The 14,841-nt window shown below is 42.5% G+C and overlaps 1 protein-coding gene across 1 annotated transcript in view; it reads right to left on the bottom strand.

The window, feature by feature from the left end:
• ripor2 (RHO family interacting cell polarization regulator 2) overlaps nucleotides 1-14,841 on the bottom strand; it is a 40,880-nt gene that overhangs the window by 4,135 nt on the left and 21,904 nt on the right. Inside the window, exons 6-17 of the mRNA XM_080045458.1 lie at nucleotides 14,639-14,692; nucleotides 6,869-7,018; nucleotides 6,269-6,332; nucleotides 5,899-5,942; nucleotides 5,510-5,635; nucleotides 5,255-5,403; nucleotides 4,137-4,266; nucleotides 2,359-3,126; nucleotides 1,735-1,916; nucleotides 1,283-1,445; nucleotides 1,025-1,157; nucleotides 739-900 (exon numbers count right to left, since the gene is read on the bottom strand). Of these exons, the coding sequence (XP_079901584.1) occupies nucleotides 739-900; nucleotides 1,025-1,157; nucleotides 1,283-1,445; nucleotides 1,735-1,916; nucleotides 2,359-3,126; nucleotides 4,137-4,266; nucleotides 5,255-5,403; nucleotides 5,510-5,635; nucleotides 5,899-5,942; nucleotides 6,269-6,332; nucleotides 6,869-7,018; nucleotides 14,639-14,692 (2,125 nt within the window). The remainder of the gene's footprint in view (nucleotides 1-738; nucleotides 901-1,024; nucleotides 1,158-1,282; nucleotides 1,446-1,734; nucleotides 1,917-2,358; nucleotides 3,127-4,136; nucleotides 4,267-5,254; nucleotides 5,404-5,509; nucleotides 5,636-5,898; nucleotides 5,943-6,268; nucleotides 6,333-6,868; nucleotides 7,019-14,638; nucleotides 14,693-14,841) is intronic.

Here is a 14,841-nt window from a genome sequence, read left to right as displayed (position 1 = left end):
AGAGAAAAGTGTTTCTAGATCACTGGAACTGTAATGAGAAGATATATATTATTTTTTATACAATTGTGTTTCGATAAGTACTGGAGTAAAAGTATCAACAATGCAATGTACAACTCCTGCAATCAAAACTTTAAGTAAAAGTATGCAAAAGTATACTTATACTGAGCCATCAATTATAAGAAGTAACCATTGTTACTATTACATATGATGTTTTTGGATTAAAATTACTGCTGCATTAATCTGTATGTTGCATATTATTGATTTAGGCTGCGCACACATGATTTCCACACATGATCGTAACTAAAGCTCGCAGGCAAAAAAAGTACAATATTTGCAGCTGATATGCTTGAAATGAGTTATATGAAGTATTGAGTAGTAAAAAAGGGAAATACTGAACTACAAGATTCAAGGTACTTGTACTTTACATCCGTGCAGAACTTGAGTAAATATACTTACAATTGTAATAGCTGGAAATTATCATAACAGTTTATTCCTTTTAATCCAAGTTATTCTGTTTTCAAATGTTTTTCAATCATATTATCCTCCTTAGCAACTACAATGATCTCATTTTGCCCTCAGGGACAAACAAATTTACAAACCAAATGAGTGACTCAGTTGAAGCCTAACAGTAATTAAAACCCCCGGGAACAAGATTGTGTTGCAAACCAGAACACAACTATGTTATTCTAAGTGTGACCTTGTGGCCTGTTTGCAGAGAGAAAGCAAGGATGATCCAACCTGTGTCCGCGCTGCGTGGGTGTCTCTCCTGCAGCACTGCCGTGTATTGCTGCTCCATGTGTTTGAACACTCGGTCCAGTGTGGTGTGGAACAGTCCTGCAGACCCGCTGCACTCCGACCACAGAGTCATCAGCTGTGGGCGCTCTGCCAGGCCCGGCAGAACTGGGAGACAAGGACAGAAAGGTCAGACGCCACATAAACCCCCTCCAAGCAGAAAGTCCCTTTTTTTCCTTTATACAATACTACGCCAGTAAAGCGAACTGCTTTTTCACATGTTTGTACGTACCGTCAGCAGCAGATGTAATAGAAGCCAGTCTGTCTGCACTGATCTCCGCCAGCTCCTCCAACAGCTGAGTCTGTCTGGACAATTTGAGGAGAATACTGCGACGCTGCCATGCACTCACCACACTGCTCAACAGCTGCCATTACGGGGAAGAAAACAAAGTCATGTTATTATCAAGCTGAACCTACGCCATCTATTGCTATTCATTTATTTTTAAACTGAAAAAAAATCACGATGTCAGGGCGTGCCGAGGAGCTCCACCTGTATGAGGTGATCGCAGTACTGCAGGTGGATGACGATAGCCACGTCCAGGTTCTCGTTTCCAGTGGTGAGGGGCAGGGGGCTCCCCGCCACGCTGTTGCCCACCCCGGTGTCCTCCGTCAGGGCTTCACTCAGGTGCCCTCTGGCCTCTGGATGCTGGCCACTGGAGAGGAAAGTACCACAGAGTCACCACAGAGGGGCAGCAGCAGCATCACACAGAACAACAATCTACTATACTACATGTATTGCAATCGCACACAACTGAAAACGATTGCCTTTTACAAATAAATAGCTGTGTTTTAATTGACTTGAAACCAACCCCAACATTTTATTTTTTTGCTTTTCAGTGCATACACAGCAGTCAAATGCCATAAAACAATGTCGAAATATACAGTGTCAAAGTAAGATGATATAAGCCCCCCCCCCCCCCCGAGACCGTCTCCCCCACTCACCCGATTCTCTCTCCGTCGGCATCGAAAAGCGCAGAGCTCTGGGGGAGGCTGAGGACGGTGTTATCGTCTCCAGTGTCCTCGTCGTCAAAGTCAGAGGTGTTGAGGAAGTCGAAGCTCTCCAGGGCGCTCTCGACTGTCAAGCTGAGGCTGGACGACCGGCTCCTGTGACCCGGGAGACGACACTGTGCAGAGGAGGGGGTTATTGGGTTAATAATGACTTTACTTTTAACAGTCCTGGAGATGTAATCCCCCACAGATGCTACTTGATGTTTTGATGGTTGAATTTCAAAAGAATCTTGTAAATTAAAGCCTTATGGACAGTGGAAGGTCCATTGATGTCTTTTACATACTGTATATAGTCTTTTCGCGTGTCAATTTTTTTCAAATTTCATTGGTGGGGAACTTGAAAGTACTTTTTGTAAGTATTATGTGGTAAAAGGGATATTAGGATAACACAATGTGAAAAAAACATTTTGTTGACAAGAAATTTAAAAAAAACATTTTGTTGAAAGTAACATTCCCTGAAGCTATTTTTCTTTTCTTCTGTTCATTACTACAAAATGTCTCTTACCCCTAAACCTAACCCTAACCCTGTACAGATACATTTAAGAGACAATCAGTCACCTTAAGCAGGTCCTCCAGACGCATGACTTCCTGCTCCAGATCCTGCAGCTCTCGGCAGCGGTGTGTCAGAGACTCCAGCCTCATCAGCAGCGTGTGGACGGCCTCCTCCAGGCTGCTCTCCAGGAAAGCCCTGCTCCCCTCTCCGGCCCAGCCCAGGCTCCCTCCTCCCTCCATGGAGCTCCCGCTTGGCGCTCCAACCATTTCCGAAGAGGTCAGCCTCTTCACAAGCTGCCTGGTCAGGCTGCCTGCCTCCTCCTCCGTGTCCAGCTCCACAGGTTTCAGTTCATCAGTGTGGTCCAAGAAAACATCCTCTGGAGCCACTGTAGACAGGTGTCCGTCAGAATAGAGGGACAGGGCGGCAGAACCACAGTTGGAGCTGGAATTCCTCTGGGACTCTGTGCGCTCCCACTCGGAGTCCTCCGCCACCTCGGCTTCATCGCTGGCCAGGCTGGCACTGGTGCCAGCACTCCCTCTGCTGCCAGTCTCCCCATCCTCTTCATACTCCTCCTCCTCCTCTTCCTCTTCTTCTACTGAAAGCTCCTCTGGGATAGAGTCCTCTCTGGTGGGGAGGATTTGGGTTTGTGACGGGTCGGTCTCTGGAGGAGTGACGGTGATCTCGGGGTTGGACTGTCCCGGGGAGTGGGAGCTCAGGGCGGGGCTGGGGCTGGGCGTGGAGCCAGACGTGTCGGAGAAAGTAAAGGAGAGACGCTTGCACTCCGCCATGCCGCCACAACTGCCGTTATCAAAGATATCGTCTGGTAAAGTGGACTGAAAAAGGAGGGACAAGGTATAGTTAAAGGCCTTCAACTGAGTGGATGGAAGAGGAAGACTGAGATGTAGCTTGAAATCAGTGCAGGTAAGACCAAAAAAGAACAGGAGAAAGCTTTCTCACGCAAATCACAGACATACTTTTTTTAAAAACGAACTCCCGTGTTCTCTCTTAATTCTTGTGACCAGAAGAATGACCGCATTACGATAAATCGGAATTGGAAAGACAGAAGCTTGAAGCATGTCATGCAAATAAACATGCAAACAGCCACACATGGCGTTTTTCAGCCCACAGAAAGGGACTGGACTAGCCCAGGTGTGTCCAAACCGGCAGAGGAGCACATCCCTGTCAAGTCAGGGAGGTAGGGGGAAGGTGCACACACAAGTCAAGTTAGGAGGGTTGAGAGGGGGCCACAACACACTCACATAAACCTCCAGACTGGATTTGGGCCTTGGCCGGAGTGAGGCCAGGTCACCAAACGAGCGACTGCGCCTTAGCTTCTCTAGCAGGGTTTCTCGGAGCATGTGCAGGAAGGAGAGGCGGTGGTGCTCCACGGGGGATGGCCGCCACTTCTTTACATAATGCACGCAGGCAAATAGGACAATGTGCCGGGTGTTCGAGCGAGGGCAGGCGAGTAAGAGTGTGGGTAATGGTTTTTTTATGTGGAGATGCAAGGGGAGAGGAGGATAGCAGGTTACATGGGTGAGGGTTAGTTTAAGAGTAGCACTAGCGTCGCTGCTGACATAAACATGATGCATCAACAGAAAACTTGTGTGGCACGATAAGATATCCATATAGTAGGGTGCAGACAGTTAGTGTGCAGAGACTAAGAAAGCATTAAAAGCCAAAATGTCATCCAGTTATATAAGCCATAAAAACAACAAGTTCAGATGTTCTTTTCTGCCCTAGATGATGATATACATTGATTCGGGTTCTACAAACTACAATAACTAACTACTGTTTCCCGCCACAGCAGTGAGGCTAAAGGAGGCCTGTGTGTGGGACTCACAAAAAAGGAGGTGTCCTGGAAGGTGGGAGTCTCCGGCGTGCCCTGGCTGTAGACCGACACTCGTCTCTGGAGCGCAGCGGCTTTGCTCACGTTGCCAGACGACAGAGTCAGGTCCTCCACATCGAAGGGGCTGGACAGGGAGGGAAATAATGATAAGACACGTATTGTAATCGCTCAGGGTGATTTACTCATGCCTAGTACCTACATTAACTGTATAAGGATTTCTCAATTTGGTTAAGTCACAGAGGAAGATTTATTAACTTTGATTAAAGTTGCATTGTGTAGAATTTATTGGCATTTCTCGGTAGAAATGGAATATAATATTCATAAGTATGTTTTAATTAGTGCATTCTATGCTCGCTTGAAAATAAAAGTTGTTGTTTCTTTTATTTCCTTAGAATGAACCTTTAATATCTATACAGGAGCGGGTCACCCTACATGGAGGCCGCCATGTTGCACCGTTTCTACATGTTTCTACAGAAGCACAGAAAGGACAAACTTAACAGGGATATGTGTTTTTCATAGTGTGTGTCCTGGGAAAATACACCCGTTGGAAGACAAAGAAGAAGTACTTTAGAATAAAATAAATAAAAACATCTTCTCCTCATCACTTAATATTGTGGAAAGACTTGAAGTCCTTGAAGACCACAGTAGCTTCTGTAATCATTCAAAAGGGAGGGGTTGCCAAGAGAACGTTGCAATCTATAACTTTCACCACTTGATGCCAGTAAATATTCTGATATAACACACGGTACCTTTAACTTTGATAACTTGTAATGACTCATTTTGCCCACCAGATGGCAGAACACCATAAATTATGTAGACAGAATTTAAAGATGCAATACTAATGAGGGTTACCGTAGATGTGCACTGGCAACTTTACATATGGCCAGTAATTGAAATACTGACTATGCAGAAATCCAACTAGCTTTATAAAGTCACTGTTAACATGCCTGATTTTCTATGAACAATATCCAACCTTGAATGTTTTTTTTTTTCCATAGAGTCAAGCGATACCCCAGTTTCCCCCTCGAGGATTAAAAGTAACCAACTTCTAAATAGACAATGACCTTCATGAAAACGGACCCCTCTTTGTATACATATTACAGTTAACTTACTACCACGTGACCTCCAGGTTGAGTTTGATGGTCCCCAGATCGTTGACGTCCACAGCCACCACCTGAGGCATGGCAGTGAACAGCTCCTTGGTCTCACAGATCACGCTGCCGACTAGCATGTGAGTAGCCAGGCCCTTCAGCTCAGTCACCTGATCGGGAATAGGCACCAAAGAAATAAGTTGAGGTTGATTGTTTTACGAATAGTTTTTTCTTCAACCAGCTGTAGTAATATACAATTTTTTTTATTTGCAGTACCTTGATGTTGATGAGGTCAGCAATGAGAGGCTGGAAGACCATCTCGTCCCCATCCCAACTCTGTCTGGAGTTCACCTCAATGCGTCCCTTCAACTTCCACCTCTGGCGACCATACCGCATGAAGATCTAAAAGGAGAGTACAAAAAGAAATAAGTAAACTTAAAGCCAGAGAAAGGACAAACCTTTGCTTCTAACATACACCCAAAAATTTAAATAAATAAAAATCACCATTTAATTCTACTGGAAACGACCAAACTGAGACTTTCTTTGTTGAACTAAAAGTATCAATTTCCCTGTCCTAACTCTTAACTAAACAGTTCTGCAAAAAAGTACACACATGGATATCAACAAAAAGTTTTTAAAATTTCCTAATGTCTTTTTTTACTTGCCTCATACTGGTCTCCAGGGCATAGCCTAGCAAAGCCCGCCAAACCTGTTGGAGGGAGGAAATTGATTTTCTGAGAACATTTGGACAGGATGCATGGGGCCAAACCAAACAACCTCAATTGTTTTGAGGTGACTAAAAACAAAGCCATATGTACTGTAGTGCCCAAATACAGTACATATGGCTTTTAATGGACACTTTTCTTGTTATTGGGAGGGTGTGGAATTGCTCCATAGGAAGGACTGTGTAGTGAATCTGTATGAGGATTAACTGTCCTCTAATCACAAAGAAATGTATTGTAAATATAAGTGAATTAATACCTCTTATTTCAGAAAACATTATACTGTAGGGATAGGAATGGGTATACTATATACCTTTCATTCTGATGTGAAACTCCCCAAGCAGGTTCTCCAGCTCGCTCTCGAACGTGCTCATATTCTGGAGAGGAGAGATAAGACTCTTCGCATAAACACATCTTTTGTCACCACCAGGCTAGAACAACAATAGCAATCATGTTATCTCGAGAGATTTTGACAAAGCCAATCAGAGCTACACTGCGGAGGGGACGGGATGACTGACATAAGCCCTGAGGACAGGTGTGTGTGTGTGTGTGTGTGTGTGTGTGTGTGTGTGTGTGTGTGTGTGTGTGTGTGTGTGTGTGTGTGTGTGTGTGTGTGTGTGTGTGTGTGTGTGTGTGTGTCTGAGATAGGATAATTCTGTGAGTTACTGACTAGACACGCGGTGTTGACAAAATGACAGCAGAGGCAGTAATCTATACCTGTGTTACATAATGGTAAACCATGGCAATTGACCTGTAATTAGTTCCTCTCTCCTGAAAATGTATAAGATTGTGTCGCCCCTAGACTCCATTACTCAACTAGCTTTGCTATAAATAATTCTGATAAGGTAATCATGAAGAATCTGTAAATTATTGCTATTATTCCCCGTGCAATGAAAACAATCCTTCACAGTACCTCAGTGTATTCCTTGTATCGGCGGTTGACCTCTGCGATGCTCTCCTTGGTGCCTTTAGTGGAGGGAGAGGAACAGAAGGCCTGCTTCATCCGGCTGGCACCTTCCCTCAGACGGTACTGGATGCAAAAGGCCTCGTACAGCTCGTCTATCTGAACACACACAAACAAACACATTTTTAATAAATGTTCCATGAGAAAAAACTGCAAATGCAACAAAGCAAGTCTTTTGAAGCTTGAAAACCCTCAATTCGTTACATCAAAACATCCCTTGGAAGGAAGCAAAAACTCCTCAACAAACCTTCCGACAGCCATCTAAATTATTCTTGATACTGTACACATCTCATTGGGATTCATTCAAGGATGCCCCGACACAGCTTTGGGCCTGTGCCGCATTCAGTAACTTTTATTAGCAGATCTTCAACGAGCAAGAAGTATAGCCATTGTTGAAAATGAAATGTTCGAAAATATTCTATATATTTTCCAAAAAAGAAAAGAAAAAAGACAGCAAAGGTAGAGGCCATGGAAGCATTGATGGGGCAATAAAAGTAAAGAGTAACAACAGAGCGATAGAGAAAATGTGTCCTAAACTGAGCAGATACAGCTGGTCTGTATCAGTGTTACTGTAGCCTCCGATTGCAGATGCCTACGCCGTGCCCATGATGAGCAACTCCCAGTGGGACACGCCCAAAGCAGGGGGAACAACAGACGGCGTTGAGAGCTCATTTAGAGACGTCTGGTCCACTTTGGTTTTGCAGCAGTAGAGCCCTGATCCAACCCAACCCCTCAGGGAGAGGGAACAGCACCATCAACATCCTGCTGCCTCACTGTAATGTTGGGAGTTTAAGAAATGATGAGGATGAGGATGATGTAGCTCCTACAGTTACTTATGTGGAAAAGTCTTTTAAATTACTTTCCTGGTTTAAAAAAAGGGTCTTTTAATTTTGTTATTCCTGTATTTTTCTCTGGTAATCTCATTTCTTTATTTTAGCATTTTCAGTTATTTTTAACCTAAGATGCTGTGGAGATGCGGACACATTTCATCTCATGATATATTTAGTTACAAGATAATGGCCTGAACAACAACCACTCTACACATAATGGCTTCTGCTGAGTGAAATGGATCCTCTGATGTTTTTGTCTGAAGGTTACATTGTCTATTCATATTTCATGATGTTAGCAGAGTTGGGTCTTTGAATTTCCGATCTAAAAAGCTGTGGTAAAATTGTATCTTATTGTTCCTCTCTGATATTTTACAGTAAAACCCTTAACGACTATGTCCAGGAAAGTGCTATATATAAATAAAGCAATGTATTTATTGCAAAATTGGTTTTAGAGTGTATCAAAGTGAAATACAATTCATTAGCCTTGCTAGTTGCTCATCAACACAATGGGCAAAGATAAAATGTGAATGCTAAGCAAATGTTTACCATGTTCAACATCGGCAAGTGCAGCTGATGGTAATGTTATTAGTTTTGCAGGTATTTGATTATAAACCGAAGAATAAACTTCAGGGGATCAGCAAAAATACAATAGTTCGTCCTGCATGTGTGAAACATGAATGTTTCAAAATCTGAGAAATGTCATGCAAAACCAGATGTTATCCTTTCAAAAACGCTGGAAGAAAAATCATGCACATATTATTATAAAACAAAATGTAGTTAATATTATAATCCCCCCAAATCAAAAGGAAAAGTCCATCAACTGTCCTTATATGACGTAAACAAAAATGCACTTTTGCAGAGTCACTCAAACTACATGTACCAGCAGTCAAGGGTTTTTCAGTGTCTCATTTGATGTTTTCCTGAATTCTCATGATCGAAGTGGCAGCTGGGACAAAACAACAAAACACCTCTGCTGAGCCTCATCAAAGGAAAGTATTGCAGTCTGCCTGACGAGGGTCTTGAAATATTGATGCATCGCACTCTTTATGGCGCTCATTAGGGAGAAAATGGGCCATTCTGGCTGCGGGCGTCCTGACCGTTTCCCTGGGTGTTTGTTTGTGTGTATCTTTGTGTCTGAGACTTTCACTCTCAGGCACATTTATGAGAGGAGACTCTGTGACCGAGTAAGTGAACATGTTTACATGTATAGTATAGAGAGAGCATGTTGTTGGTGGTGGGTTGGCTTTTGTGTGTCTCCGTCTGTGTCTGTCTGTGTGTGTGTGTGTGTGTGTGTGTGTGTGTGTCAGAGAATCGGACACGTAGCCTGGCAATGTTACAATGACTTTTCTTGGCAAAATGACATTAAAAAGCACCCATTCCAATCCCAACAACTCCACCTTAAACCAACCGGCCCCCCTCAACTCCCCCACCCCACGACTGGGACCCAGCCCCGTCTGTCTGTCTGTGGTATGTGGTGTATGTGGCGGGGCTGCAGCAGCTGAGCCAGCTATAAAATACAACTCCAACCACAACTGTTATTCTTCTCAGTTCTCCGATTGGCGTGGCGATGGTTCAGATCCAGCGATCGACAGCTTTGAAAGCCGTTTGTATTACGAAAGGACAAGGTCAAACATTGGCAGTGGAGCCCATTTTTGGTTGAGAACCAAGCTGAGCCTAAGTCAAGAGAACACACGTTCATCCAAGTGACCTTTTGCACCAATTGAGTCAAGAAATACTACTATATTGTGCCCACATATGAAATGAAACTACAGTGAGTTATTCTTTTGGAAAAAAATTACGCCCCCTTCACCAAACTGGGCCTGATGAATAGCCATCATTCTTCTCTAGCAATCCACAATCATATCATTATCAGCTAATTGAGACATTTGTTGTCCCCAAATACAAAAGCCTCTTGCTGCCTTCAAGGGAAAGTCCTTTTGAAGGTCAGCCAAGCTCCACTCCAGAGGACGCCATCAGCATATTGCTGCGCCTCGGGCACATTTCAGCCCAGAAAGAGAAGGAACACAAACAAAGAAAAAGACAGAAACCTCAACACTGGCAAAAGGATAAAATGTGTCATGAAAAATAAAACACTGGCAAACACTACTGAGCAGAAAAGAAAACACAAGATATTGTTGGCTAATGGCCTTTATAGCTCATTTTATACTTTTATAGCTCATAAAGCCCTTTCGATACACACATCAACACACATACACAGGTATATGGTGTATGTCTGGCACACATCTCATTTATGTATTTAAATTAGAAAAAAAAAACAGAAAAACTGATCTATTTTAAGAATAATTTAAAATCAATCAGTTAAAGTTTTCGGTCATGTAATAGGAGGGGAAAGTACTAGTAGTAAATGTCAACATACGTTTTCTTAGTTTTCCATGATAACAAACTGAGTATTGTGACTTTGTATTGTGGTTTTTGACTCCTCTTTGTTTGGACAAACAAGTAGTGTAAAGGTGTCAGATGAAAACATTTTTGCTTTGTTTGGATATTTCAGCAAAGGAAAAATAAAAGCAGATAAAAAAATTATTGTTAGTGACAAACAACAAAATGATAAAAAAAAATGTTGGTCCCAATTTTTCTTAAACAATAACAACACTGGCATATGGCACCAGTGTGTTTACAATACAAAAATCAAACCTGACTGACTTCATTCATCCCATTAAAATAAGCAAACACCTGAACCGTCTTAATTAACTTGGACCAGATGTTAAGAGCTGTAAATTTATTAAAAAATGTAGTCTTATGTTGGACACAGAGACCACGTATTAATCACAGCTGCACGGCTCAGAGACCCAGTGGAGGATTATGAAAAACCGTTGGAGAATCAATTATGGCCAGGGTAATAACCCAGAGCATAATAATGTGTTCATATTTATTATGGGAGAAATATCCATTATAGCTCTTAATTTTTATATTTTTTTAAGTCCCTCGCAAGCTTATCTTATTTAAGTATGACTGGGAGTTTTAAAGGATTGTCTCTGTATCCACTGTATATCTGAATTTAACCACCAGGATTTTAAACAGAAGCATAATATTCAGGGTATGCGAGAATCCTCTTAAGATATGGCAATGATCCAGGATATAAGCGCACACACACACACTTTCTGCCAGGGGGGAAAGTGATTATAAGCAGATTAAAACAGGCGGGCCAGCACATCAGACAGCATCAAACACACAAGCTCCTCTCTGGGGAAGTGTGAGTGTGTGTGTGTGTTGGTAGCATTAGCATTAAAGGGAAAGAGGGGAATGCAAAAAGGCCCAATATTATAAAATAATCACATGCTAAGTATTCACAATCATCCTGGATGGAGTTGGGCACTTAGTTAACACACACAAACACAATTTTCTCTCCCTCCCTTGGGAACAGGAGGCGTCTGGCATCAGCTCTTCTCACCTTCAATCTCTGTCACTCATCTCTTTATTCACTCACACACACACACACACACACACACACACACACACACACACACACACACACACACACACACACACACACACACACACACACACACACACACACACACACACACACACACACACACACACACACACACACACACACACACACACACACACACACACACACACACACACACACACACACACACACACACACACACACACACACACACGCACACACGCACACACGCACACGGCCTTATCTCATGCAGGACATCATAGAGGTTGTATTGGACCACCTGCTTCCTTCATGGAGCCAATTACAGCTCGGACATCTGCAGACAGCCAGCAGCACAATCACGAACAAAAGACTGGGCTGATGTGACTCACAAACACTCGAATACATACTAACAACTTGCTGATTGATGATTGTTAAGTCATCCCTCGCGGCAGCTGTCCTGCACAAAGAGACACGCCTGTGCCTGAGCACTAATGCTGACAAATATGTACATACCCCCTGTAGCTCACAGCTGCTGAATATATGACTGAAGTTTTTTTTTTAGCGTTCTGTTCTTAGGTGAGGTAAAACAAATCATGTGCTGCTTTTCCTCTTGTACACATGAAATAGACTAAATACTCCCTGGCTGATCATGGAACGCTCATTGAAACACATTCATGTCAGGTCCTGAATGTGTCCTGCACAAAGGAGTTACTAATCAGAGACAGCAGTTGAAGTACTCATCATCACTTTGCCTGATGGTACAATATAAAAAAGTGATGGTCTCCTCCTCCATGTACTTCCCGTTTAGCCCCGCCCTACAGCTTGTAAGCGTGTCTTGGCTACTACAATTGGTATTGGCTTGACAACAATACATAATGTACACATGGAAACCAATAGTTTGAGACTCTAACAAAACCAACAACGATAGCGGATATAACACATGACGTAAAAACAATCTTGATATAGATCGTTAAGATTTATTTTGCTCGAATTGTTAACCAATTGTACAACACAAATGTGCTTGTCTCTCTAATCAACACACACAGTATCAGAGCTCTTTCAAAGACCAGTTATCAACCTACTGTAAACCAACTCTGCATCAGTTCACAACTAGAGCCCCTTCCTTATATAAAGGCTGAGGCAGCTCTCTCTCTCTCTCTCTCTCTCAGTGCGTGTGTGTCATTTAATTTCCTGACCCGATGCTTTTGTGATTGGCTGATTCTTTCTCTTAGCTGAACACTCAACAATTGATCTCACTCAATGGCTATCTGCTGATGCGGAGGTATGGAAAATGGACCATTCCTGTGAGTGTGTGCATTTGTGTGTGTGTTTGTGTGTGTGTTTTGGGGCCGACGGGGGCATCAAGTTATGCACATATATTTGGCATTGGCATTAGTTTTAATCATTGACTGTATATAAAAAGAGGTCATAAATCCAGCTTGCATTTCCTATTAGTACTTTACAATTCACTTCACATGAATAACATTAGTAAAAAAGAAGACGTTATTGAAATGTTTCTACAAGCCCTATGAAAATAATTTTCTTGTGCAACACTACAGGACTACATCTTGCAGTCACAAAATAGCACAAATAGCGTTTGTTGCATAGACACACTGGGGAAAAAAGTAGAAACCGTCAATTCTCAATTCAAAATGTTTGAGAATTTATATAACAGGTGATCTCCAGCTGATAACCTGCTTTTTACCTGCCCGACAAGATAAAATCAGTAACTCTTTCAAATATTTACTAGTGCATTCATATCTATTTTTTGCACGGAACTTGAAAGAGTAGAAGAGCGTCGCGTTGGATGTTAAGTACAAAAGGTGTGAGAGTGCGTGTCGGTTTGAACTGCAGCTTCTGACGACCTCACAAGACTGAACAAGCTTTCAAATATCTTCTTTTATCATCTTCTTTGCAACCTAAATTGAAGGGAAGTAAGCAGGTATAGATACCTTTCCTCAGTTTCTGAGACAAGCTCAACTATTATTTTCCCCAAATTAATCTCATCAGGTTTTTTTTTCCATGTTCCCCCCATCCATTTTCTATCTTTAAATGGACTTTATCAATCGTTCCTCACTGCAGCCTACTAACTGCCCTGACCCAGATTCAGTGTTCAACCCTTCACAAGTGTCTCTTTGTCTCCAGTCGTATTGTTCTGTACACGTGTTTGCTTACAAGACATCTAAAAAGGTGAGTCTGCCATGTATGTATGTGAACATAAAGGGTTAAGGTCACCCTAGAGAAGGCTCCTCAGGACTTCAAAAGCTTTGTCCTCGGGTAACTATGGTTACCTTTGGTACTGCGCTGTTGTTCGGGGTGTGTGCGCTTTGATCGCCTGCTGTCACGTTTGATTTGACGCACAGCGAGGGAGACCACTACAGGGTTTACAGAAAGCCTAGTGGAAGAAAAAATAAAGTCTGCTACCTTGCAGGGGGATTAATATCCCCAACTGGCAACAAAGGAGAACATAGGAAAAGAAAAAAATAAATCTCCCTACTTGGCATTAAAAACAGCTGGAGACCTCACTAATACATCAACTCATGAAACAGACGGGAGCAGGCGTACCACCACAACCTGCCAGCAAAAAATCCAAACTATGTACACGTCAACCAAAAACACAACATGAAACAAGCATAAAGTGTGTGGAAACTCAGGTGGCAAATTAGTACCACCATTCTATCAAAGCAATAAGTTGAAATAAACAACAACAAAAAACTGTCACAGTACCCATTTTGGCTTCTTGCTGCAAGTTCCATAAGTTAAATTGATGCCATATGAAGGTAGGCTACAGCCAGCAGCTGGTTAGCATATACAGACTGGAGATCAGGGGCAATAGCTAGCCTAGCTTTCAAGTCTAATACGCATAAAAAAAACAATGCTTTAGAGGTAACATTGGCAGATAGCCACAGTTATCTGTTCCCTGTTGTTATTGTGTAAGCTAAGCTAAGCCTGGCGTGCTGCATGGCCAAGAATTAAGTCTTTACACTGCAGTTTTTGTACGTATCAAGTTAAATAGCTTTGGAGGTGGATTCTGTTACATTCGGGCCTCTGACCCACCGTCTCCACCCTTGCTAAATCATGCTTAGCTGGCTGTAGCCTCATGAATAATGGACAGACACGTTAGAGGTATTGATCTTGTCATCCAACTCTCTCTAATAAAGCATAGGCCCGTATTTGGTAAAGTTTTTTTTTTTTTTTTTTGCTTTTGCCTAAAAGAAGTTGAAATGGCATTGTGGTTTTCTGAGCAACTGTGTGTGTGTGTGTGTGTGTGTGTGTGTGTGTGTGTGTGTATGAATGTTACAGATGTAGAGAGGCGAGAAGTGGAAGGTGGTATTGAGATGTTAAATCCCCAACACCATTTAAAGGATGCCAGGTGTAGTAGCACAGAAATGTAGAAAACACATCAGACTTAAGCCTCAGAACAGAACATTTAAAACAATTCGTCTTCAAGAGGAGCACATCAGCTCTTACCTGGCTCATGTGAAACTCCAGACGTCTCATGTACCTCTCGATGGTTTTGATTTGCTGCAGAGGCAAGACAGACACAGCACAAGAATTTACAAGTGCCCGTGAGAACATTGGCTACATATGGTAAACATAATGATGTGCATGTCCATACTACAAAAGAAAAACAAAAGAAAAAACTACTAATGACGCCCAGTTTGCAAGCCTGA

This window comes from Ammodytes marinus (genome assembly GCF_949987685.1).
Source record: "Ammodytes marinus genome assembly, chromosome: 17".
Lineage (NCBI taxonomy): Eukaryota > Metazoa > Chordata > Actinopteri > Uranoscopiformes > Ammodytidae > Ammodytes > Ammodytes marinus.
Note: the sequence above shows the minus strand (reverse complement) of the source record. Positions and strands in the feature narration are given on the sequence as shown.